Source organism: Pleurodeles waltl, chromosome 6 (assembly GCF_031143425.1).
Source record: "Pleurodeles waltl isolate 20211129_DDA chromosome 6, aPleWal1.hap1.20221129, whole genome shotgun sequence".
Classification (NCBI taxonomy): Eukaryota; Metazoa; Chordata; class Amphibia; order Caudata; family Salamandridae; genus Pleurodeles; species Pleurodeles waltl.
This window is the reverse complement of record NC_090445.1, coordinates 372,606,006-372,631,054: the sequence shown is the minus strand read 5'-3', so window position 1 is coordinate 372,631,054 and position 25,049 is coordinate 372,606,006. Positions and strand designations below refer to the sequence as shown.

The 25,049-nt window shown below is 43.7% G+C and overlaps 1 protein-coding gene across 5 annotated transcripts in view; it reads right to left on the bottom strand.

Annotated features, from left to right (window-relative positions):
* The window catches only part of RIPK3 (receptor interacting serine/threonine kinase 3), a 382,452-nt gene that overhangs the window by 239,845 nt on the left and 117,558 nt on the right, over positions 1-25,049 (bottom strand). For all 5 annotated transcript variants that reach the window (XM_069238291.1, XM_069238287.1, XM_069238289.1 and 2 more), the window contains 2 exons: positions 21,817-21,968; positions 5,241-5,290 (listed from right to left, as the gene is read on the bottom strand). In XM_069238291.1, coding sequence (XP_069094392.1) covers positions 5,241-5,290; positions 21,817-21,968 — 202 coding nt within the window. The remainder of the gene's footprint in view (positions 1-5,240; positions 5,291-21,816; positions 21,969-25,049) is intronic.

The window sequence follows — 25,049 nt, the reverse complement described above, 5'->3', positions numbered from 1 at the left end:
AATTCATAACTTGACTAGTGTCTTTTTGATTTTTTTCGTTTTGGTCTTGTTTTGTTTAGATGCATATTTCCTATTTTTCTAAACCTGTGTGGTGTAATTTTGTAGTGTTTTCATTAAGTTACTGTGTGTGTTGGTACAAATAATTTACACCTAGCACGCTGAAGTTAAGCCTACTGCTCTGCCAAGCTTCCAAGGGGTTAAGCAGGGGTTAGCTGAGTTGGATTCTCTTTTACCCTGACTAGAGTGAGGGTCCTTGCTTGAACAGGGGGTAACCTGACTGTCAACCAAAGACCCCATTTCTAACAATGTCGATCTTCGGGATTGCCCGTGGCAGCCTCTGGTGCTCAAAATTGCCCAGGACCTAGAGGAACCTTTTAGTATGGATGAGCTGCGCCAAGATCTTAAAATGCTCCTAAAGGGGAAAACACCTGGCCCAGATGGCCTAATGCCTGCATGCTAGCTGGTCTTTTTCCCCCAAATGCGCAACCAGCTACTCACTCTCTTTAATTCTTTCTCCCATTCCACTGGCCTTACCCTGACAATGTCCCATGCTCAGATCAATCTTATTTGGATACTCGGCAAGGACCCTACTCTTTGCCCCTTTTACTGCCAGATAGCCCTTCTGGGCACTGATGCAAAAATATACACCAAAATACAGGCGAATTGTCTCAAATCCCTCCTGCTCGGACTAATTTATCCTGACCACGTGGGCTTTATAAAACACAGACATGACCCGGATAACTTCAGTCGGCTTGCCCATCTGGTAGAGAAGGCCCATCAACATAATATTCCAGCTTTACTACTGTCATTGGCTGCCGAAAAAGCCTTTAACAGAGTGAGGTGTCAATTCTTGCAAGCAGTCCATGTCAAAACTGGGCTAGGCCCCAGTATAATTAGCAGAATTATGGCACCTTAAACTGCACCCACATCGACAATCTAAGTTAACAGTCATTACTCCTGCCCCTTCTCCATCTTTAGGAGCAAAAGACAGGGTTGCCCTCTCTCCCCTATATTGTTTGCCCAGTAACCTGTAGCTATTCGTCTCCACCAGGCTCTGGAAATAACAGGCATCCCCTTTGGATGGCAAGATCACAAGGTCTTACTTTTTGCAGATGACCTTCTACTGGCCTTGACCAACCCAGACATCTCCGTTCCAGCTGTGGTCTGAACACTAAAAGCCTTTGAAGCCATCTCTGGCTACAAAGTTAACATGTCTAAGTCCCAGGCACCTAACCTTCCCATTCCATCACCTAAGCTATCACACCTCCAAGCATTAGCCCCATTCCACTGGGCACCATGCTCTATCAGATATCTTGGCCTTATCATTACTAACGACCTGTTCACACGGATGCAGTCGAATTCAACCACCTTCCTGCAAGAAAATCATAGAAGATCTCAGCAGATGGATTCCACTTCGTGTTGCTTGGTTAGGTCGCATCAATAGAGTTAAAATCTATATACTTCCCCGGCTCCTGTATTTATTCCAATCACTCCCTACACCCATCCTATTTGATGACATACACAAACTCCAAGGGGACCTCCGCACATTTATATGGAAAGGGAAATGGCCCGCTTCTCCAATGCACTGCTTATGCTGCCTATGAATCGAGGTGGCCTGGCATGCGTTAACCTACAAGACTACTATTGGGCAGCCCATCTCAGATTTATTTCAGAGTGGGTAGTTAAGCAAAGCGAAAAACATTGGGTGCATATGGATAAGGCAGTGGCTTGCAGGCCACTATAGGTCTTGGCTTGGCTCCCGAGGCACTTGTGACCGTGGAGTGCCTACATAGCAACTCCAATGTGGACAGTACTGAATATATGGAACAAGACAGCAATGAGCAGAAAGCTCACAACATTCCTTTCTCCAAATAACCCTTTTGCACGCAACCCAGACTTTTCATCCACACTCCCCTGGGACTCCTTTCCAACTGGATCAGGGTAATGCAGAATACTGCAAGACCTCTTCCAGGGAAGCAAACTCAATCATTTGAACAATGTAAAAGACTTTTACCTCCCTGAAACCACCCAGCTTTAATATCTACACTTGCGCCACTGGACACTACACCCTCTCAACGCAAAGGTAGCTACCCGCGCCCTCACCCGCTTCCCACACTAGTCTGGAACTTCAAAAGTACTCGAGGCTTGGTCTCCAAGACATAAGCAGTGCTGCATCAGTCCAGCACAGTACCAAGCCATCCATACCAGAGATAACGGAAATCAACTCACACAAGACATCACAGGAAAACAATGGGAGTACCTGTGGCAAGACATGCCAAAAACATTCTGCAGCATCCCTTGACACGAAACTGCTTACAAGGTCATGACACACTTCCACTTGCTGGAAATGTGGGGTAAAGCAAGGAGACTTCATCCACATATGGTGGACTTGCCCACATATCACTATATTCTGGAAAGAAATCCTCAGCAACATCAAAGACACATTAGGATATCCCATTCCCATGGATTACCACACAGTTGTTTTGGGGTAACATCCACTGACATTACATGAAATGACACACACAGGCTAGTACATGGTACAACACATGAAGGGGCAGTGAAACAATTCATAGCTCTCACCTGGAAGTCCCCTAAAGCCCCACCCGTCGCAACCTGGTTTATGAGATTATGGCACACTCTAGCAATGGAACACATGACACACAAACCTACCTCTAATAAAAAAAAAAAATCACTCGACTTTGGCAATCTCTTATAGCCCACATGTCTAAGCTGGAATACCTAATACCTTATCTTTCAAACACCTTGACTTGCACTTGGCAGCCAAGGCTTGGAACAACCTCCCCTTGCACCTCAGGACCGCACCGTCACTCCAGCAATTCAGAAAAGAACTAAAGACTTGGATGTTCGAATGATTGACCTCCATGCAGCATACAGCTACAGTGCCTTGAAAGCCTCACAGGTAATTCTTCTCGCCATACAGTTATTTGCCTGATAAATATGATTGGAACAAACGCCTCCCTTTGGCTACTACGGACCATTTTCTGAATGGCTGCCCACCCAGGCCCACATGAAGGGCCTTTCCCCATACCTGCCATATTTCCACCCAGTACCATACTGACATCACCCATGCATTGCAAGCAGATTTGCTGCCCTAGTTATCCCCCTCCCCGTCAATACCTTACATTCACTAGTTGGACACACCACCACCCTCCACTTGACTACAGCATCTCGGGGCTAACCCCCACAAACCCCCTTACCTCTGCAGTTATCTGCAGATTTTTCCACCCCACCAGTTATTACCAATAACTCATGTTCATTAACCAGGACTTAACAGATGCACATTTTTGTTTTTTTGTGTTTACTTCATGATTCTTCATCTGTTATGCTGCACGTCCCGACATTCCTTTAGCTACTCAGCGTGGATTGATAACAGCGACTGTAAAACATTTTAAGCTAATCCATATCAGAGATGCAATCCTTATTTAAAATTGATATGCTTTACTTAATCCTGCATTCCCTAAGAGTTTTTGCAATTTTTCAAGATGTTATGTTTATGTAGTTTTTCATGTCTGTTGTATAGTGCAGACTTAAAAGTGAGTCGCCTCCAGGAGCCAAAGTAAGTTTACGTTGTAGGTAGAGTGCTAGCAAGACGAGAATGAGCACATTTAACAAAACATTGTACCACAGGGATTAGTTTGCACTAGTGCCTGGTTATGGGATACATACTTCAAAGTGCTGTATGATACCCAACGTAGTGATTTTTAGGTCTCGTCTGAGACAGCGCATGCGGGATCGCTCACAAGACACTTTGTTTACTACAAAGTGTTTGGAGCCTGCTCATTGTTTACCATTTGTTAGCTTCATTGTCACTCTTATTTGCAGCCTCCTAATTAGCCATCATGTGTCTGTTTCACTTCCTTTTTCGTGTCTCCCTTCCTTGGAGCATGGACCAAGTACTGTTCGCATCATTTTCATTAGTGTCCTTGATATATGAACTTTTTTTTTCTTCTCCTACTATTGTTTGATTAGTTATCATTGTTGCTTGTTGCCTCCTACCCTCCTATTGTCCATGCCACTTATTTCCTCCAGTTGTCCACGTTGTTTGTTCCCTTCAACCCTCCCATTGTCCATATTGTTTGTTCCCACTCATCCTCTGGTTGTCTGTGTTGCTTGTGCCGTTACACCCACCCTCCTGTTGTCTGTGCTGTCCCCGACTACCCGGCATACAAAATAAAAAAACAGCTATGATGCATCCAGGGCTGGCCGTATCATAGCGCCCTTTTACTCTCTGGTTAACTGTGCTACTTTTTGCTAAAAGTCACTGTCAAAGCCAAACGCTCTTGCATAACCAAGACCTATTGGATTTGCCATTTCTAGTTCTAGTTCTTTTTAGATTTCCCTTCCATGTGAAAGGAATTAAGGGCAACCAAAAGGCTTTGGACCATTGCTCAGTCCATACTGTCAGTTTGTACACTTTAACAGCTGCTCGCCGATATACCGTCTGGCTGTTATAGAAATGTTCACCCTTATGAGTTTGTTAGGAAACTTCATATCTGTGCTTTTGAAAGAGAAATTTACTTGTAGTACCCAGAGCACTACTCATGCATGTCCACCCTTGTGGCTGAGCAGTCAGCTAGATACTATGCTGCTGGGATACATTTATCTATGGTATTGTGTGCAGACATGTACTTGCACAGGCAAAACCGCTTCTCTCTCCTGTGCCTCCCCTAGGACTGTCCAAGTATCCTGGAGGACGTCCTTACTGACAAGGTCCATTACTTCACTAAGCATGTTAAAAAAATAGAAGTGTAACATGCCTGGAAGGGCCTCTGCCCTACTAATCTACTATTAATCTCACAGAAAAGAATTACAAATGTACTGTCTTAGTGGATCCCTATGTGAAATACATATTTAATATGCAAATATCTCAGTATAGGTTGAAACATAGTAAATACTATTATGTTTTTCCTCAGCAGGACAAGCTAATTATGAGAAGGTATATTAAATGTTGTTGGTCAGTAATTTATGAAGTCACGTTTAAAAGTACATTTAATGTATTAGCGGGCCTGTAGGTATATACCTTCACTGTGGAACGTAACTGCATAGACAAATAATTGCTGAGAGTCATTTATTTATTGGTATTATTAGTTAACATTGAATGCCAGACCTACACCTCCACTGGAGGAGCGCTGTGTGGCAGATGGCTAAAAGAACTCACATGTAATGAATTTGCAATTAGCCTAGAGAATCGCTAAAATGTCAGGTAAATAGGCACTGACCTGAGTATGGAACCTCACCAGTCAGCACTGCCCACATCAGGATTCCATAACTGCAAACAAAAAGGGTAAAAAATATTTAATTATTTGGCTGTAATGCTCATATAAGACACTGATATGAACATCAACTCACAACACCGTTCCCTGGTATCTGGTGACAATATTCTAACATTCATTCTGGTGAGAACATATTGGCATAAATGTCAGACCAGTGTTTCCCATTTACAGTCTAGATCAGAGCTGTCCAATGTAAATCAAAGAGGATTAAGGATGTCCATATAGGATACATATACATACAATAAATCTCAAGGGAACTCATTTACATCGTTAGCATTTAACCTAAAAGCCTAGAATGGATCCAGACTACTTGGACCCAAGTTGGACTATTAGGAGAAGGAAATTAATTCCCTAGAAAAACAACAAGCATTGGCAAAGCCAATAGGCATCACCTGTACGAGAGCTATTGGCTTTGGCAATGTATTTATACACCAGTGTGACTGCTGTTCAACATGGGTCAAAGTTAGTGGCAGAGTGTCAGAGTAGAGAGGGGGAGTAGAGCGTTGCAGAATGGATTTGTTGGAATGTCATAGAGTGGAGTAAGAGGAGTAGAGTATTGTAGATGGGAGTAGAGTTCAGTGGCATAGTGGAGTGGGGTGGGGTGGGATAGGGTGGAGTGGATTGCGGTAGTGGATTGGATTGAAGAAGAGTGGGGTGAATTGGACTGGGATAGAGAGGGGTAGACTGAGTGGATTGGGGTGGGGTGAATTGAAATGGGGTGAGGTCGATGGGATGGGGTGGATTTGTGTGGGGTGTATTAGATTGGAGTGGGTGGTTTGGATTGACGTGATAAGGCTGGATTGGGGTGGGTTTGATTGGGGTGGACTGGCTTGGCGAGGGGTGGAGTGGCATGGATTTAATTGGACTTGGGCGGGGTGGACGGGGTGGGGTGGACTGGATTAACTGGATTGGGCTGGAGTGAGGTAAGCAAGGCTAGAGTGGGGTGGATAGGATTGGAGTGGGCTGGATTCGATTTATTTGGAGTGGGGTGGATTGGATTGGGGTGGTCTAGATGGACTGGGCTGGGATGGATGCAATGGAGTGGGGTAGACTGGAGTGGGATAGAGAGAGTGAATTGGAGTAGACTGGTGGATTGGAGTGGGGTAGTTTGGATTGAAGTAGACAGAAATGAGGTGGGTTGGATTAGGTGTGGTGGCTGCAGTGGAATTGATTGGACTGGAGTGGGATGGACTGGACTGAGTGGGATGAATTGGACTGGAGTGGGGTGAGGTGGATTGGACTGGGGTGGGGCGTGTTGGATTGGGGTGGAGCGTATTGTATTGGATGGGGGTGGATTGGATTGGGGTGGATTGTAGTGCAGTAGGGTGCATGGATTGGATTGGAGTGGGGTGGACTGACCTGGGATGGGGTGGGGTGGGGTGGGGTGGATTGTAGTGGGTTGGACTGGAGTGGAGAGCAGTAGGGTGGATTGGAGTGGGCTTGGATGGATGGACTGGAGTACGGTGGACTGAACTGGGGTGGGGTGGATTACATTGGGGTAGATTGAGGTAAAATGAATTGGGGTACAGTTGGGTGTATTGGATTGGAGAGGGGTGCTTTGCAGTGTGGTAGATTGGAGCGGGTGCACTGGATTGAAATGGGGCAGGGTGGACTGGAGTGTAGTAGATCGGATTGGGTCTGATTGAGGTAGACTGGAGTGGATTAGGGTAGTGTGGACTTGGGTGGTGTGGATTGGATTGAGAGGGGTGGATTGGGTTGGGGTCAGATGGTTTGGGGTGGGGTGGACTGGAATGGATTGGGCTGGATTGGACTGGAGTGGGTTGGATTGCATTGGTGTAGGGTTGGATTGAAATGGGGTAGTTTAAGGTGGTTTGGAGTGGGGTGGATTGGACTGGAGTAAGGTGGATTACCGTGGACTGAATTTGACTAGAGTTGGGTGGATTAAAGTGGATTGTATTTGAGTGGGCTGGATTGGAGTAGGATGGATTGGACTGGAGTGAGGTGGACTATAGCCGTAAAGTTGATTCGAGTGGGGTGGATTGGAGTGGGGTAGGTTGGATTGCAGTGGGGTGAGATGGATTGCATTGGGGTGAGTTTGATTGGAGTGTGGTGGATTGGACTGGACTAGAGTGGAGTGGACTGGAGTGGGGTGGATTGAACTAGAGTGGATTGGGGTGGGATGGATTGGACTGGGGTGGGGTGGATTGGACTGGGGTGGGGTGCATTGGATTGAGGTGGGGTGCATTGGATTGGGGTGGGGTGCATTGGATTGGAGAAGGGTAGATCGGACTGGGCTGGAATGGGGTGGATTGGAATGGAATGAGGTGGATTGGATTGTTGTGGGGTGGTCTGGATTGTAGTGGGGCAGATTGAGATGAATTGGGATGGAGTGGGGTGAACTGGGAGGGATCAAGTGCAGTGGATTGAGATTGAGTGGGGTAGATTGGAGTGGGGTAGATTGTTTTGGATTGAAGTGGGTTGTTTGGGATTGGAGTGGGGCAGGGTGGAGTGGGACAGGTTGTTTTGGTTTTAAGTGGGGCAGACTGGAGTGGGGCAGATTGAAATGGTTTGGAGGGGGGCAGGTTGTTCTGGATTGAAGTGGGGAAGATTGGAATGGGGCAGATTAGGTTTTGTTCGGAGTAGATTGGAGTGGGGCAGGTTGTGTTGGATTGAAATGGGGAGACTGGACTGGGACAGATTGTTATGCATTGGAGTGGAACAGACCAGAAAGGGGCAAATTGTTCTAGATTGGAGTGGGGCAGATTGTAATAGGGTGGAATGGATTGGAGTTGGTGGATTGGGTTGGAGTGAGGTGGATTTGGTTGAAGTGGGGTGGATTGGATGGAAGTGGGGTGAATTGGGATGGGGTGGATTGACTTGGGGTGATGTGGATTGGATAACTGTTTTGGACTGGAGCAGATTGAAGCGAGGCAGATTGTTTTAGATTCAATTGTTTTGGATTAAAGTGGGATAGATTGGAGTGGAGCAGATTGTTTTGGATTGGAGTGGGTTAGATGGGAGCAGAGAATACTGTTTTGGATTGTAGTGGGGCAGATTGTTTTGGAGTGGTACAGATTGTTTTGGATTGGAGTCGGGTGGATTAGATAGGGGTGGGTTGGGAGGAGTGGGGTGGGTGGGTTAAACTGGATTGGGATGAGTGGTTTAGACTGAAGTGGGATGGATTGGTGTGGGGTAAAGTACAGGGGATTAGGGTGTACTGCACAATTTTGTGTTAAAGAATCATTTCAGAAATTACACATAATAAGGAAACAATGTCGTTTGCAATATTTCTAACAAGATAATTATCATCTTTCGAGTAGAGGACCCAAAAGCAAAAACAAAAGAAAACATGATTAGAAAGTGAGGCATGTTTTTGCCAGTCACAGGCCTTCTGTTTGTAGGGCCCTAGAAGTTTAAAAGAACAAAATAGTACCTCAATAATACCAGGAGCACTGGACAGACACTAATTAAGTTGAATCAATCAGTGTTTGGCCTCTGCTCTACAGAGAAGAAGGGAAATGATGCTTGCCCTCCAGTGACCGATTACGAGGCTGTAAAGAAGAGTGCCTAACAAATGTTAATCGGCAGGCGGGCTACAAGCCCTTTGCAATACATAACAGATTTTTGCAAGCCAGATGCATGTGCTAGCGTATGCACACTCAGGCTCAACCCTAAAAATGCCCTCTCAGTAACCCCCCCCAACATCACACAGATAACTAACAGTCACTGGCATAACAAGATAGAGAAACAAAAACAAGACTCTTCTGGTGGAAACATAAGAGTATTTAAGTCACATACCATTAAAAAGCACAATGCTTGTTTGGTGCTGCTTCGTGTCGGCTCTCATTGTACCAATGAGTCTGCTGGATCTGGGCGGCAGCATCACCTGAACTGTGGGGAACTGAGTTCAATCCCACACCATGTGATAACTGTCAGCCTAATCTGTTTCCGGCCAGTCAGCAGCACCTCACTGATGCCCAACAGCAGGGGTAAATTTTTACAACCCTGGCGCATGACATTGTGACTTCTCAGGGAAATTGTGGTGGGTCAGATCTCATCATTTTCTCTCAGTTACATTCGTATCACACATGCAAAGACAAACAGAAGCAGGGAATGGTTCAATAAGATTTACTGAATGAACTGCATCTTAGATAAAATAACATGAACTACAAGAATTAAGATGATAAAACATACTAGAAGCAGAATGGTGACAAGAAACATGAATCACAAGAAAAGTCCCACCTTACTGTAACTATGCAAGATGTGAGATTCCTACCTACGCCACTAATGTTCTATATTAGAGCACAGCAGGATAAGCCATAATCTGCCCTTCAGGACCCCCAGGGAAGACATCATCCCCCAAACCCGAGTATGGCAGTAGTGGAGAAGCTATTAAGACACCTTCCCCATATAGGTCAGGGAACCGGCAGTCTCAGCAAGCAGCTGTAGTGAAGTCGGACAGCATGGAGTAGCGGTCATCTGGCTGGAACCTCCCTCTAACATGCAGGGGACAGAGAGATGTTTTTATAAAAAAACAACAAGTGTTCTAAGAAAAGTGTCACCATGTAAAAATATGTATGTTTCTGTGAAATGTTAGAGATGCGGTGTACCACTTGTACCGACAATTCTGTCTTGTCGCAGCCTTGAAGAAAGCACAGAGTGAAAGAACGTCGTGCTAAGAAATGTAAATGCCAGCAAGATAAAGGAAAATAAAACATCACCACAAAGGTTATCGCTTGTAAAATAATGAAATAAAATAAAATGGAACGTTTACTGGGCTAAAGGGCATGGACCTCAGGCCTTGTTGCTAAAATAGCGTGTCCACAGACATCACTAAAATGGCTTCACGACACCCTCCCCATGTTGGTTCAAAAGTGGTAAAGCAGCCTAGTCCCCAGGTTAAAAACAACTAAAATGCAATACTTTAAAAAATATATACATAAATGTCACCTGTGACAAGTCAAAACATACTTGAGAAGGAGCATTGGGAAAAATTAGAAATGGACAATTTAAAATCTCACAGTGGAGCCAATGAAGCCGAATGTAAAAGTCAGTGTAATTTTGAAAATGTCCAATTACAGCCAGAACAACTGAATCAAGGAAATGTTCCACTTCGGCAGGTGGTAATGAGACCAAATAGGTGGCAAGGAAAACCAAAGAAGCACTCATGTTCCAAAGCCTCTGCTCCAGCTGAAGCAGCAGCATTCTGTGTTGCGCCAGATGGTGAGGCAAGAGCAGCATAATCCACGAAGGGCAGCTCATAAATGGCTTCCCGTAGCAAACGTGCATGTCTGGTAATGAGCCCTCAGCGAGAATATCAACAGATCAGCATCCAATGAAACTAACTGCCGCATAGAAAGACTAACTTTCAGTGCACATTCAAAAAGGCACCAAAGGCACCGAAACATGGGCAGCACGCAATCCATAACAGGTCTGAATGACAGAGACAAGTTACACTCCAGTTCTTCCGGAGTGGTGCTCCGAAATACTGCATCATGCGTTCACGACACAGTTGCGCTGGTGAAAACGCCATCAGTCCTCCTTGTAGCGATGGGACAGCCATTGCGAATTAAAAACAGCAACAGCAAGATGCCACCTATTATAGCCAAAGTATTTGGAAATCCACCAAAAATATCAAGTGTATCGCTGAAGGAATTATGCCAAATACAGAGGAAAAGGTGCTCATGAAACTAGAACCAACAGCCTTAAAGAAAGGTACATTACCTGTAGTACTGGACATGTTAAAAATGTGTCCCACGAGTTCCCCAAAGTGTCTTTAAAAATTTGTATTTAAAAGGGACTATCTCTGCAGATGACCTCGCCACTTTGAGGGCATAGGTCCCGTGTGCAGATGTTTTTGGAACAGAGCTTTTAGTCTGCTTAACTTGTCAAAATTCACATTCGAAGAAGCAATGTGAGGCCAAATGTTTGCTACTTTCGTCTGTTGCGTGGGGGGGGGAAGAACGTTACCGCAAACAGGTTACAATTCGGGAGATCGAAATTACATAAACAATTTCGGCTTGCATTCCGCAACACCTCTCACTATTAAGAAACATAAAACTTCCATTAGAGAGCACCTGGAACGCTGGTCTAATCAAGGGCACTGGAACTCCCTTCAGATAGCAAGCTAAATTTGCTGCCAAAGCGTTGCATGCCCCGTGCAAGGACAGCTGCTTACAAACCATCGAATGGCTCACAGAAGGCTTGCATTCGCTGCCTCTTAGAAAGACCTCTTTCATGCCATTGAGACATTTGTGAGAAAAGGGTAACTCTCACAATTCATAGATGTAACTATCTCCTTGCCTTTCATATCTGCCCACTGGAAAGTGTTTTAAGCAGGATGTAAATTGCAGTGTAGAAATAGGCTGACTGATGACCCCATATATTAACCAATCACTAGGTGGTATTTCAACCACAGCAAAAGGCAACTTTTCTAACCTTTCGATGTTTAGCATAACATAAGTCACTTCCTTCTTAGCCATTGTTTGTTGCGTCAAATTAAATGCATAAAAAATGTCCCTTGCACCAACGTGTTGCCAGGAATGCGACCATATTCTAATGTTTGGAGTGTCCATCCCAACTGCATAATGGACCTAAGCTGGCTCTGTCCATGTTGTCAAAATGTCATGTGACTTTTTATAATGTCTATAGCAGATGAACCAATGCTGTTTTACGTGTATATGCGGTCGGACAAAGTGTTAATCCCATTATCTACAACGGCTAATCCTTCCTGTGAATTTTCTTGATCTATTTGCCTTAACTGGGCAGGGGCTTCGCTTCTTGTTGGGAACGTTTCCAAATTTCAGCACAAACTGCATATAAGAAGCATTTTTATGTTGTCTTATGGGGCTTAAGAGGAAATCCTGCAAGTCTGTGTTGTTTGACAAGATACTGAGGTGTTCTTTCTCAGCATCTAGTGAGGAACCTTTTAACCATTGATGGCATAATTTTCCTGCACTGAGTTGTTGTGCAGCCATTTTAGCTATAGTTTTAAACACGTTATTTTAGCAAACTAGGCCTGCCGTTGTGCACTTTAACCTAGATATGTTTTTATTCTAGCTTTGCTATATTATTTTAACAGTAGCCACATTTGAGGTCTTGTTTTAGTTTCTCTATCTAGCTGTTCTCTTCCTAGGTCAGCACTACGTTCTTAAACAAGACATTTCTTTCACTCTGTTCTCAAGGCTGCAGTAAAATAGGTTGCCGTAAAAAGTGGTACACATTGTCTCTTACGCGGGGATCCTTTCTTGGAACATCAGATGTTTTATTATAAAAACACTACTTTGACCCTTGTACGTTAGAGGGAGATTACAGCCAGACGACCAAGACTGTACGCTGAATGCTTCGCTGCAGCTGCTTATGTAGACTACAGGCCTCTTGCTCAGGTATGAGGGATGATGTCTTCCCAGGGGGAACCCGCAGAGCAGAATTAGAGCTTAACATGCTGTGCTCCAACACAGCCCAGGTAGGAACTATTCTTCCAAATCTTGGTGACAAAATTGTGACGAGGAGAGTAAACACTACCATTGTATGCTTATTGTGCTTCATTGTCCTAGTTATTGTAATACATGCTTTATTATCTAAGATTCAGTTACTTCAATAAAGCCTTATAGAACTATACTCTGCCTCGGATTGTCCTTGCATATATGAGACTAATGTAACTGAGAGAAACGGACGAGATCTGAGTGACCACGATTCCCCGGAGGAGTCATTTATGTCATGCGCCCGGTTGCCCAAATCATCCCAGCTCTTGGGTGGAGATGATGCAATGCTAGTTAGCCGGAATAAAACCCGGATTAGGCCAAAAGGTGTCACATGGTGAGGGATCAGACTCAGTCTCCCGCAGTACAGGTGTGATTCTGCCGCTCAAACCCAGTAGTCACATTAGGATAATGAGAACCTACGCAAAAGTATGTTGTTACTATACCTGAATGTTCTGATGACACATAGCGAGGGTCTGGACTACTTGTTCTAAAACCCACTGTGGAGTTTACAAAACGCGCAAGACAACCATTTGTGTCCACTGGCCACAGTAAATACCCGCCAGGTTGTGAAAGTGATGCGTTAAATGTTACATTACTGACCCACCGATCGAGCTGACCTTCAGTTGCATTAACGTATTTTTTACATTTATAGAATTTACAGGAGCAGGGATACTGGGGGTGCATTCAATTCCTTAATTTTTGCCAAGCCTAAGCAACTTGTCTGTTGTACAGTTTCATTCAAAAATATAAATTTTAACGGGTATCAGGCCTGATAAAGCTTCCTTTCTCCTTATTTGACAATTTTAGTACCCCATACAACCTTTAAGTCAATCAACTTCAGCCAATATTCATAGCCTTCTATAGCCAGTCCAAAAACAAAGGAATCCAAATAAATCACATTTGTATCAGTCAAAACATTGTGCATTTCCATTACAGGCAATTTAAAATATTATGACTCAGCATTTTTAACATTGTGCCCAGAAAAATATGCAAACTTTTCAGAGTAAGTTTTAGAACTTCCCACTGGCGGAGTAGGACAATGTTCCCATTGTGTGTAATTAAAACTAGTCTTTGGGGTAGTTACTGTATGAATAAAATGATGGCCATAAATATTGCAACCAAATATATCTCCATAATTTTCTTTTGATTGTTAAACATCTTCCCTTTTAAGTACAGTAAAATAGTCTAGTTCAGATAACATAGAATCAATTGCTTTTACATCCGAATCACCAGAGACAATTCCAGGCGTTATTACATCATTCATTGAAAGTTTAAACACATATGGAATTTGAATAACCTTCGTCGGACCATTTATGTCAAAAGATACTTTATCCCAAACAATCCTATCAGGAATTAGAATAGCCGAGGACAAATCACAACGGACCTTATGGGAGGAAAAATGTGGTTTTAGGACTTCATCCACCAGTTCAACTGTAGAGTGTTCAGGAAGGTAATGACCATGAATTAATAAGAAAAAGACAATGACAAACCTAATCCAAAGGAGGAAGGCAAGTACAGTTAATAAGAGCCACAGATAGTTCCATGGACGAATAAAATAGTTAATTTTGAGCCAATTTATCAGCTTACCTACTCATGACAGTCTTATTGCAGAAGAGCCAGTGAAAGTTGTTGATGTCGGAAAAATAGCCTGAAGCAGTTAGTGCAAAAACTGGAGCCGTGATTGGATTAGGAGAACTGGCAGGAGTCTCCCTTGGTGGTTCATAGTAGATGATTCCATCTGTTTGAGTTGAATCTGAGAACAATTGCTCATTGTTGTGGACATTTCTTGTCGTAGAAGAAGTTAGTGGTACCATTGAAAGATCAATTTCCACCCTCCCAAAACTCTGGGAAGTGTCAGCATTGCTGCTCAAAACCTGTAGAGGAACATCCTGGTCTGCAGTGACAGGGAGTCAGGTACTACCCAGGAGTCCTCTAGGTCTGCTGTGTAGGATCGGCCCTATGGTGTAACTTGACATTGTCGATGAGACAAAGCGGTTTTCTTAAGGACCAGGCAGTGGTGGGTCCATAACAGTTCCGGTACCCTGTGTTCTCAGGACTGGAACCGGTGCACGATAAGAAGGACCGAACCCCTTCTTCACAGCAATCTTTTCACGCACTAGATCCCTAACTTTTAGAATCCAGCCACTTGGTGTTATTGGTGCATCCCTTGTTCACAAGGAGGCGACACTGACAGATGTGTTGTCACAGAACTGTTGTTTAAGTGTTGCAAGACAGTGACACATTCATTTATGTCAAAAGGTGTATCTGCAGCCTTCGTGCCAGGACCATCAAGATCTGGAACATACATTTGTGTTTCAAACAGGATTTCATATGGGGTATGCCCTCCCAGAGACCTTCTGGGCAAATTATTAAGTCCTCTCTGGACTCTATACAGGTGGTTAAGCCAACTACGACCCGTGCCTAATACTCTTGCTGTTAAGGATTGCCTTAAGTCCTGGTTTCTTCACTCCACAACACTATTTCCCTTGGGATGATACAGAGATTAATAATACAATTGGACCCCTAATGAAGCAAAGATGTCCCTGAATGCCCTTGAGGTGAAAGCAGGGCCCTGGTCCGAGTGGAAATCTGCAACTGCCTAAGTGCTGATAAGGACTTGCAAATCTTTAATAACAGTTTGAGCGTCAGCTGAGGATTGTGGCCACACCCATGAAAATCTGAAGCATGAGTCAACAGCGACTAAGATGTATTTTTATGCACCATCAGTTGTGAAGGGACCACAATGGTCCAGGCACACACATTGTAGAGGTTTGCTGGAAATTGGGGGGTGTCTCTGGTGGGCATTTGATGGTGGATTCTTTAATTTGCTGAGCGATGTCACAGCAAAGGACATACTGTTTGTATAGACCTGGCCACCAGCAACATGATTGTAATAGTGAAATAGTAGCTGCCACACCAGCATGGGCAGAAGCAACTCCTGCGTGCGCTGCTTTAATCAACTCAGGTCTTTGGTCTTGGATGGGGATCACGCGATCACTCACACCTGGTATTGTTACTTGGGAAGGATTTAGGCAAGATATGTGGTAGGAATATTTGGCAGGATAGGCAGTATGGGCTTTCTTTCAGTCTAAGCTTCCACAGCAGCCAATGTTTCATCATCCAACCTAGTTAGGGAACGAGTTATGGTAGCAATAGTAGCCACAGCTACTGCTGATTTGGCCACTTCACCAGCCAACGTATTGACTGTAACGTGTATTCCAATACGTTCATGTCCCAATGTATGAACTACATGGACATTGGGTAGACTTTCTTTCATATCTGCTACCTTCCCCACTGTAGGCAGTTTTTGATGGTGTTGCCTTTTGAATCTCCGAACCCTTTCTGGCACCAATAATGCAGGTATTCATTGAAGGACTCGACACAGCCGTACGAATCACATTCGGTTAATGTTAATTGTCCTTGATCCATGTGTTCCAGTGCCATCAAAGTGAGCCTTAAGCTCTGCTAATTGTGCAGTGTAGTCCTCTAAGGTCTGTGTGTAGTTATGTTGTGGATGGAATGCACCATCCTTCATGTAGCCACTCACAACCACACAGACGGCCTAGTATTGATGTTTAGGGCCTACAGCTGGTTGGGCTGAACTATCAGTGTAAATGATTGTATGAAATTGTTTAAACGAAAAGAGTTTGGTGGAACTGGGTATTCTAGTTCATACTGGAATAATTCTTGAGTTTGTCATTTAGGGTCGAAAACATAACCAACATCAGTGGCTGTCAGAGACGTTGCCCATTGAATCCAACGTGGACATAGTGCCTTGGCATTAGGAATGCTGGCTTTTGTGACAGCCTATAGGGCTGGGATTGGAGATACAACAATAATGCTGCATTTCCGATGGGCCTGGGGTCTTTCTTTAATGACAGCCAGAGTTTTTTTTCTGTGGGACCAAAGCGTTGTTGAGCTGTGGAATACAGATGTGATTTGAATCACCCTCATTGAATGTTACATAGGTGAAATCAATGGCTCCAGCGATTACTCTGATGACCAAGTGTGTTTTGTTGCCCCTTATGTTTAAGTGTTTAGCTGCAAGCATGTCTTGTTGCAATTCTCTAAGAATGCGTGTGTATTCGACTGTCCAATACTTGCTTGAAAAATCAGGAAGTATTAAGTCATAATGGTTTAATGCATGGCGCATAATCTGGAATGCAAGTTCTGCCAACGTTTTACAAGCCCAACAATGACTGGAGCTTTTTAATGGTGTTTGGTGGTTGCAATTGTGTGTACTTTACTAGAAATTGGGGCGCTAGGCTCTTGCCTTCGTCTGATAATTCGCATCCCAAAAATAGGACACCAAGGAAGGCTATTTTTTAAAATTAAATTTGTAGCCTAATTTGGCATATCCCACAACAATGTGGCTCATCCAAGTTATATGTTGAACAAGATCATTATCTGTAAACAATCCTGACCAGTTTTATACCCCTGTTGGAGTCTGCAGAATGTTTTATTGTGAGCCAATAGTGCTAAAACTTGTTAAATCCCTACTTTCTGTAGAATATTTGCCAATATTTTGGCAGAAGAAACCGTTGGAAATTTCCAAGGTTGTTTTGAATTTTTTTGCGCACTAGGTTATTAAAAAGTGCTGCACTGTGTGCATTTTGAATGGCAAATGTGTGCGTATGACTATTTAAATGTCTGTAGTCTAAGACTATTCCGTATGAATGGTCCGGTTTAGCTATGGGGAACAATGTGTTGTTCATTGGTGAGACACAGGGCTCACTTACACTGGTACACTAACTGTGTGAGGCTTTCCCTCATGGGTGATTTAGCTTCATGTTTGATTGGATATTGCGGTCGAGGTTGTGGTTGGGACCTAATTGGTATATATGGTAGGGAGAATCTTTATCCCACCTTACATCCTAAAAGGAACGAGATTGGCCTGCATCATTATCTCTAAATCTAAAATGATATTGATTTTGAGGGGTCTCAAGACGCGGAGAATCTCCATTTTCTTTTTTTGATGTTTGTTTTTGCTTATCCCAGGGTTTTTTAGAACCCTAAGGTGCTTGCTTGTTAGAATACTTATTGGATTTACCCTGTAATTGCGGTTTACTAGGTCCGGATCTCAGACTATCCCAACCAATACTAGAGTAGGTCTCCGTGATAATCTTTGGCAGCTCGCGTTCTTGATCCTGAACAGAAACGCCCCAGAGCTGCATGCGCACTGCTAGTGCTCCTTAATATTACTGAAGGCACAGTGGCCAAATTGCCCAATAACTGAATCCCCAAATCTAGGGCCGGGGCAGCCTCGTATTCATCTTGAATTTGTTTGAACACTTCTGGAACATTGGCAAGTATTGGTGTACCGTGTTTGGTAATATAGAGTGTGGCAAATACCGTGGCCCAGGTTGTGCAGTTATCTACTGTGGGAACCACCCCAAATGGCAAGCACACAGTAAGAATTCTATGTTGATCCTGAGGTCCCGTATGGGAAAATACTGCCTCCAGCGGCGGGTACCTTACCCATAACTGAAGGTTCAGTCGCAGGGTTAATGCCTGGTGTGACTGTGTGCGGTTGCGCTGGAGCAGCACGTACTGGGTTAGTATTTAATGTTTGCATTACAAACTGTACTTAGAATCTATATATTGCTGTAAGCTCAATGCATAAGCAGTGAATCTCAGCTTCCGCCAAGGTACCTACATCAGGATGTGGTGTGTATGTGGCCAATAAGTGGCAGGAAGGACCATCATTACTCAGAGAACCTAACCTAACATAGTATGGTTGATGGTAGGGCACCATCAAGCCGGTTATGGTGGTTTTGAAATAATAGAAGTATCTCTAAGTATGCAAATGCCCCTGTATTGTGCAGGTATATTAGCAGGTGTATAATGATGAAATGTAATAGTGTTCGCAATGACTGCTGGAATGTTGACCCAAGAACAAACTGTTTCTGTTCTATAGGCTGGATGAGTCTCAACTACAAAGGTATCAGTGAGGGGAGATCACATGTTTACTGCAATTACCACCCATTGTGGGTTCGCCATGGTAAATGTATCTGTTCAGAGATAACACCAAATGGGGATTGATCCTTTTAAGGTTCAAGCTTGGACAACCTACAGCATCGAATAGGTACTACCTATCTAGCTAAGGAGGAAATCCTCAATACCACAAACATCTCCGTATGTGGTAAGGTGATGCCTTAAACAGGTAGTAAGACAGAGATAATTAGGAAGATCCAAAAATCAGTGCCTGAGGAAACATTGGCGGCGCCATGACGCGTTGGCTCTCATTGCACCAATGAGGCTGCTGGATTTGGGCAGCAGCATCACCTGAATTGTGGGGACCTGAGTTTGATCCAACACCATGTGACAACTGTCAGGCTAATCATCCGTATCTGGACAGTCACCAGCACATCACCTATGCCCATTAGCAAGGGTGGTTTTTACAACCGGGCGCATGACAATGTGACTTCCTAGAGAAATAATGGTGGATCAGATTTCATCCTTTTCTCTCAGTTACATTCGTCTCACACATGCAAAGACAAACCGAAGCAGGGAATGGTTCAATAAGATTTATTGAATCAACTGTGTCGTAGATAAATTAAAATGAACTGCAATACTTAGGATGATAAAACATACTAGAAGCAAAATGGTGACAAGAAAAGTGAAACACAAGAGAAGTCCCACCATACTGTCATTATGCAAGATGTGTGATTCCTACCTGCACCACTAATGTTCTATGTTAGAGCTCAGCAGGATAAGCCCTAATCTGCCCTTTGGAACCCCCAGGGAACACAGCATCCCCCATATCAGAGTATGGCAGTAGTGGAGAAGCCTGTTGTCTATTGAAACACCTTCCCCATATAGGTCAGGGAACTGGCAGTCTCAGCAAGCAGCTGTAGCGAAGTCGGACAGCATGCAGTAGTGGTCATCTGGCTGGAACCTCCCTCTAACATGTAGGGGACCGACAGATGTTTTTATAATAAAACAACTAGTGTTCAGAGAAAAGTGCCCCCATGTAAAAATAAGTATGTTTCTATGAAATGTTAGAGACGTGGTGTACCACTTGTGCCGACAATCCTTTTCACAGCCTTGAAGAATGCACAGAGTGAAAGAATGTTGTGCTAAGAAATGTAAATGCTTTCCTAAGCAAAAGGACAGCAAGATAAAGGAAAATAAAACATCACCACAAAAGTGATTACTTCTAAAAGAATAAAATAAAATGGAATGTTTACTTGGCTAAAGAGCAAGGACAGCAGACCTATTTGATAAAATAAAGTGCCCACAGACATCACTAAAATTGCTTCATGACACTTCCATATGAAGTCCCATAACTTGCTGAAGTCGAATAACTAACCCTGATGGACATCAACACCAACATTACAGACACATACACTCAGCATTAACACCTATATTACAGATACATACACTCAGCAACAGCAATTAAGTAACAGATACATACACTCGTCATCAGCACCTACGTTACAGCACCTACATTTAACTTCTCTACCGGAAGCCCATAACTTTACAGCACATACTTCATCACCTCCCTTACATTAAAGCGGTGGAGATCTCAATACTTAACCAATGTACAGGTTGCATGCCACTGAAAAACATACAACTACCTGTAATGCTATCTTTATTTAACCACTGACTACATCTTGATCACTGGCTCCATTTTGTGCTTAGCTTAGCTTCAAATGCCGACACATCGGTGCCACAGGTATTTTTGCACATACAGCTTGTTTTCTACACTGAACCTGTTTTCGCTCTTCTCACCAGAGCGGGGAACAGAATGTGATTAGAGTGTAGCAGGATGAGAATATTTACAGCAGAGAAAGGTACAACTCTGTCTCGGGAATGCGCATTGGAGCCTGGCCAGTTGTTTTGCATGTTCGACACAGATCAAGTACAGCCAGCGCTTGAATTTCACAACTTATTCGAAGTGAGGGGGAAGGTTACCATAACCTTCCTCTTGGGTTTGTTTAAGGTATATAAGGTGGGGAAGCTTGGCTCTGAGACAGAAGGAACTCATTTTGAGGGTGGACGGACTGCTCAGAACCAAATCCCATTGGGGAGTGTTTCTCCTGTCTCAGCAGTCCAGGGTTCCACAGCTTGACGTTGGCAAGGATGATGTTGGACTGTATTCCCATGGTGATGCATTTTAATTATAAATTATCTAGCTTTGCTTTGTGCATACATACATGCATAAATATATATTCACTGAATACATATTAATTGTTGATGTATTGCACTTTTTCTGCCTATCGTTGTTTAACTGCTGTGATTCTTTTGGTATCTACACATGTTCTAGTGCATTCAAGTTAAATAAACATGTTCATAATTTTGCGTGCTGCCGTTTGAGATCTGAGAAGTGCCTTAATAAATTCATTACTCAGACTAAGAGTGGTGCATTCTTTAGCTTCGTTCCCTCTTAGTATGAAGCTAAGCAGAATACCACCCAAAATGTCTCTGCTTACAGAGGCAGCCAAATACATCTACAGAAAGAAACCAATGCTAGGCTACTTCAGCTAGAAATCTATAATGTCAAAATGCACATTCCAATGACTTAACTTGTACAGGTGATGGGGACCATCACAAGATCTGTCAGTCTATGACAGCCATACCGCTATCACTGAAACCCACAAAAGCAGATGTCTCTCCTAATGCAGACAGCCACCAGTGCCAAACGACAGCATAGATGGTGAACATAATATACCATGCTCTTACCCGAATGAGGTAAGTGATGAATGGGATCTCAGGGCATCCTTGCAATGGATTCAGTCATACTTTTACCCAAATGTCTGTAGCATTGATATTAAGAACAGCATGGTTACACCTCTAGGACATTGAATAGAAATCCCACCCAAGTTTCCTGGGCACCACTGAAATGGTTACTAACTCACTACTACCCATCAGCAAACAGGGACATTGAAATTGTGGACGGGTATGGAAAGAATTCTATAGTTACCATTGACCAAGGAGAATGAAAACCTTGAAAATAATTTACCATGAATCATACACCCTTCTGTGACAGCTATAGATAACTGTTGACCGCTCTGGAACAGATATCAACACCCTGTTTCATCCAAGTCCCAAAACCTTGTCTCAAATGCACTTGCCTATAAATATCGAACACTTGTGTTGGCCGGTAACGGATATCATCAGTTAGGCTCTCCGGGGGCATGTACTCCAGGGTGCCCCCGTAATCCTCTACAGCTCCTGCAGCGACAGATGCACCCCGCCTAAATCTGGATAGGCCAAAATCTGCAATCTGGGAAACATAAAGTCAACATAGTAATGAGAACAGGTATATGTCAAAAGAACAAGGTCAGTAATATCAACCTGCACTTATATTGACTCCAGAATATTAAATGCAAATAGATAATCAAAGTAAATATTTATAGGGAAGAACAAATTTACAATTAAGTGCAGGGGAATATTTTTTTAAAAGGTCAATATTTTAGTAGAACACCTGTTAACCTTTATTCTACTGATGTAGATCCACAATCTCACGGTAAAACATTTAGATTACCATAAATATCAGAAGGTGACAATTACTGCCATGGGATAGGATCCCTCCTTCCCACAAGTACACTATTTTTCTTTTCTCCTCAAATTTTTGAGCTGCAGAGTTTTGGAATGCAAGAAGCAATAAGCATTTGCAATGCAGTAGGTCTCGCATTTTCTTGAGTTAGAGATATTGGCATTGTAAATTAATAACTGGACTGTTCTTGCCACATAAATTGGTCAACCCTGCCTCATAATTTCGTCTTTTCCTGCCATATAATTCCAGTGACCCAACATGTAGCTAAAGCACTTCCATTTACCTTCTTCCTCTTTCTTAAAACATATACAATTATCATATAAACCTTTGTCAGAAATACACTTTTGGCAACAAATCTATCATTTGGGACGGATTGGAGGGTAAAAGGAAAGAGGGAGTCAGGCGTAAAGATAAAAAGGTCAAGTGACGTAGTAACTGTGTCATGGGCCCTGGAGTAAGAAAGGAAAATGGCTGACTGCAATTTTGGTAGGAAAATACAGCAGTAATTCGAGTTGAGTGAGGTCCGTAGGTCTCTGGGCCCCGTGCCACTGCACCTGTTGCTCCATTGATAACTAGGCCTCAGGAGAGAAAGAAGATGCAGCAGAAAGAAAAGTGAAAGAAATACAACAGACAAAAGGAAGAAAGAGAAAGGGTCACAAAGAAAGAAGGGAAAGAAAGAACGAGAAAATAAAAACGCAACTATGAGAAGAGATAAAGCAAACATGTGAGCCAAAAAAGGGGAGGAAGCAAACAAAAGATAAAAGAGGAAAAAATAATGAAAGAAGTGTGACAAAAAGATAAAAATGAACATTAGAGGAAAAAAAAGAGATGGTGAGAGAAACAAGCAGCGAAAGAACCAGGGCATGTATGTACTGACACATTTGCCACAAACACAGGATGGGAAAACCACTTTTACACTTTGGGTTCTGACAAATAACTTGTGGCAGCAGACAGGAAAAAGAGGGATTTAAAGTAAAACGTGAATCGACAGATAAAGAAAAACACCAAAGGAAGGAAGAAAGATCTAAAAAAAAAAGTGAAAGGACGCATACCGAGTCAAAGGAAAAAGCAAATAAAAAAGGCAAAGAAAGAATGAAGGGAAGAGAACAAATAGTAAAAGAATGAACGCCTAATGAAGAAAAAAAGAGGAACGGAACAAGCAAAGAAATAACCAAGTTTTTGTGAGTTTGAAAGAGGAGGTAGCAAGAGGAAGCGGGAAATAAAAAAGGGAGAGGAGTAGAAATAAACAGTTGAAAGAAAGAGCGAAACTGTTAGCGTGGATTTTAAGAACTGGAACGAGAAAAATGGGGGAGAAAGAAAACATTGAGAGTAAAGGAAAAAACGTAGTGAGATAGGTGAAAGATACCCTCCCAAATAAAAGTGGCAGCTAAGAATAGATTTAATTGGCTACCCCATGTCCTCAAACAGAAGCCAGTGTATGGAACAGCAGGGAGCACTGCAGAACAGAAGGCGGTGCATCAGCAGAGTTGTATGTGAACCCCCATTACAGCAATATCGGGGCACCTTAGATAAGGATTGGGGGTATAGACAGAGCTGTGTCCCGGCCCAGTGCTGAAATAACAGAAAGGCAGGGGGTGAGGAATGAGAGATGGAGCGCCGTGTAATTCCTGGTATTGGACTAAGGGAGCGCTCCAGGTTAGGGTTGAGGTGTACAGACAGTTGTATGTGGGCTGCAGTACAGGAATAGTAACAGGCACACAAAGTCAGAAGTGAGGTATGTTAATGGAGCTATGTGTGGAACCTAGTATTGTCGTGCCAGTGTTGCCCAGTGTTAGCCTGGAGGTGCCTTGGGGAAGCTGTGAGTTGGGCCCAGTATGAGAGTGGCATTGTCTCTGAACCACAGATGCGAGGTGTCCTGAAGGGTGTGAGTGTGAGCCTTAGTATCGAGAAGAAATGTGCACTGAATGTTAGAGTTGATGAATTCTGGCAAATCTGTGGTGGTTCCCATCAACAGTGGCATGGGATGTTAGACTTGAGGTGCACTTGCTGAGCTGTATTTTGCTCTTTTGGGTCCAGTGTTGGCTTGTCAGTGAACTGAATATTAGAATTTAGCTGCTGTAATAGAACTGTATGTGAGCGGGGTCCAAGTATAGGAAAGGAAGTGCCTGCGTCGAGGTAGAACTGAGGTGCACTGAAAGAGCTGCACCTGAGCTCCTAGTACTGGAACAGCAGAGTGTCCTAACTAAGAACTGAGATGCTCTGGCAGACGGCATGTGTGGGATTCTGGCATGGGCAAGGGGCTTGAAGTGTGTGAACTTAGGTGCACTGATGGAGCTGCACCGGAGGTCCAAGTACTGGAACACCAGTGTGTACTGACTGTAAGAACTGAGGTGCTCTGGCTTGACTGCATGTGTGGGATTTTGGCACTGGCACGGCTGAGGGGCTTGGAGTGTGTGACCGGAGGTGCACTGATGGAGTTGCGCCCAGGGTCCCAGTAATGGAACAGCAGTGTGTACTGACTAAGAACTGAGGTGCTCTAGCAGATGCCGTGTGTGGAGGTCGGGCACGGCAGAGTTGCTTGGAGTGAGTGAACTGAGGTGCACTGATTGTGCTGCACATGAGGTCCCAGTGCTGAAACAGCAGAGAGTACTTACTGTAAGAACTGAGGTGCTCTGGCAGACAGCGTGTGGGGTGCTGGCACTGGCACAGCTGAGGGCTTGGAGTGTGTGAACTGAGGTGCACTGATGGAGCTGCAAGTGAGAGCCCAGTATGGAACAGAAGTGGGCACTGTCTCTCAAGATTACAGAGCCCTGGTAGAGCTGGGTAAGGGGTCCTGGTACTGAAACA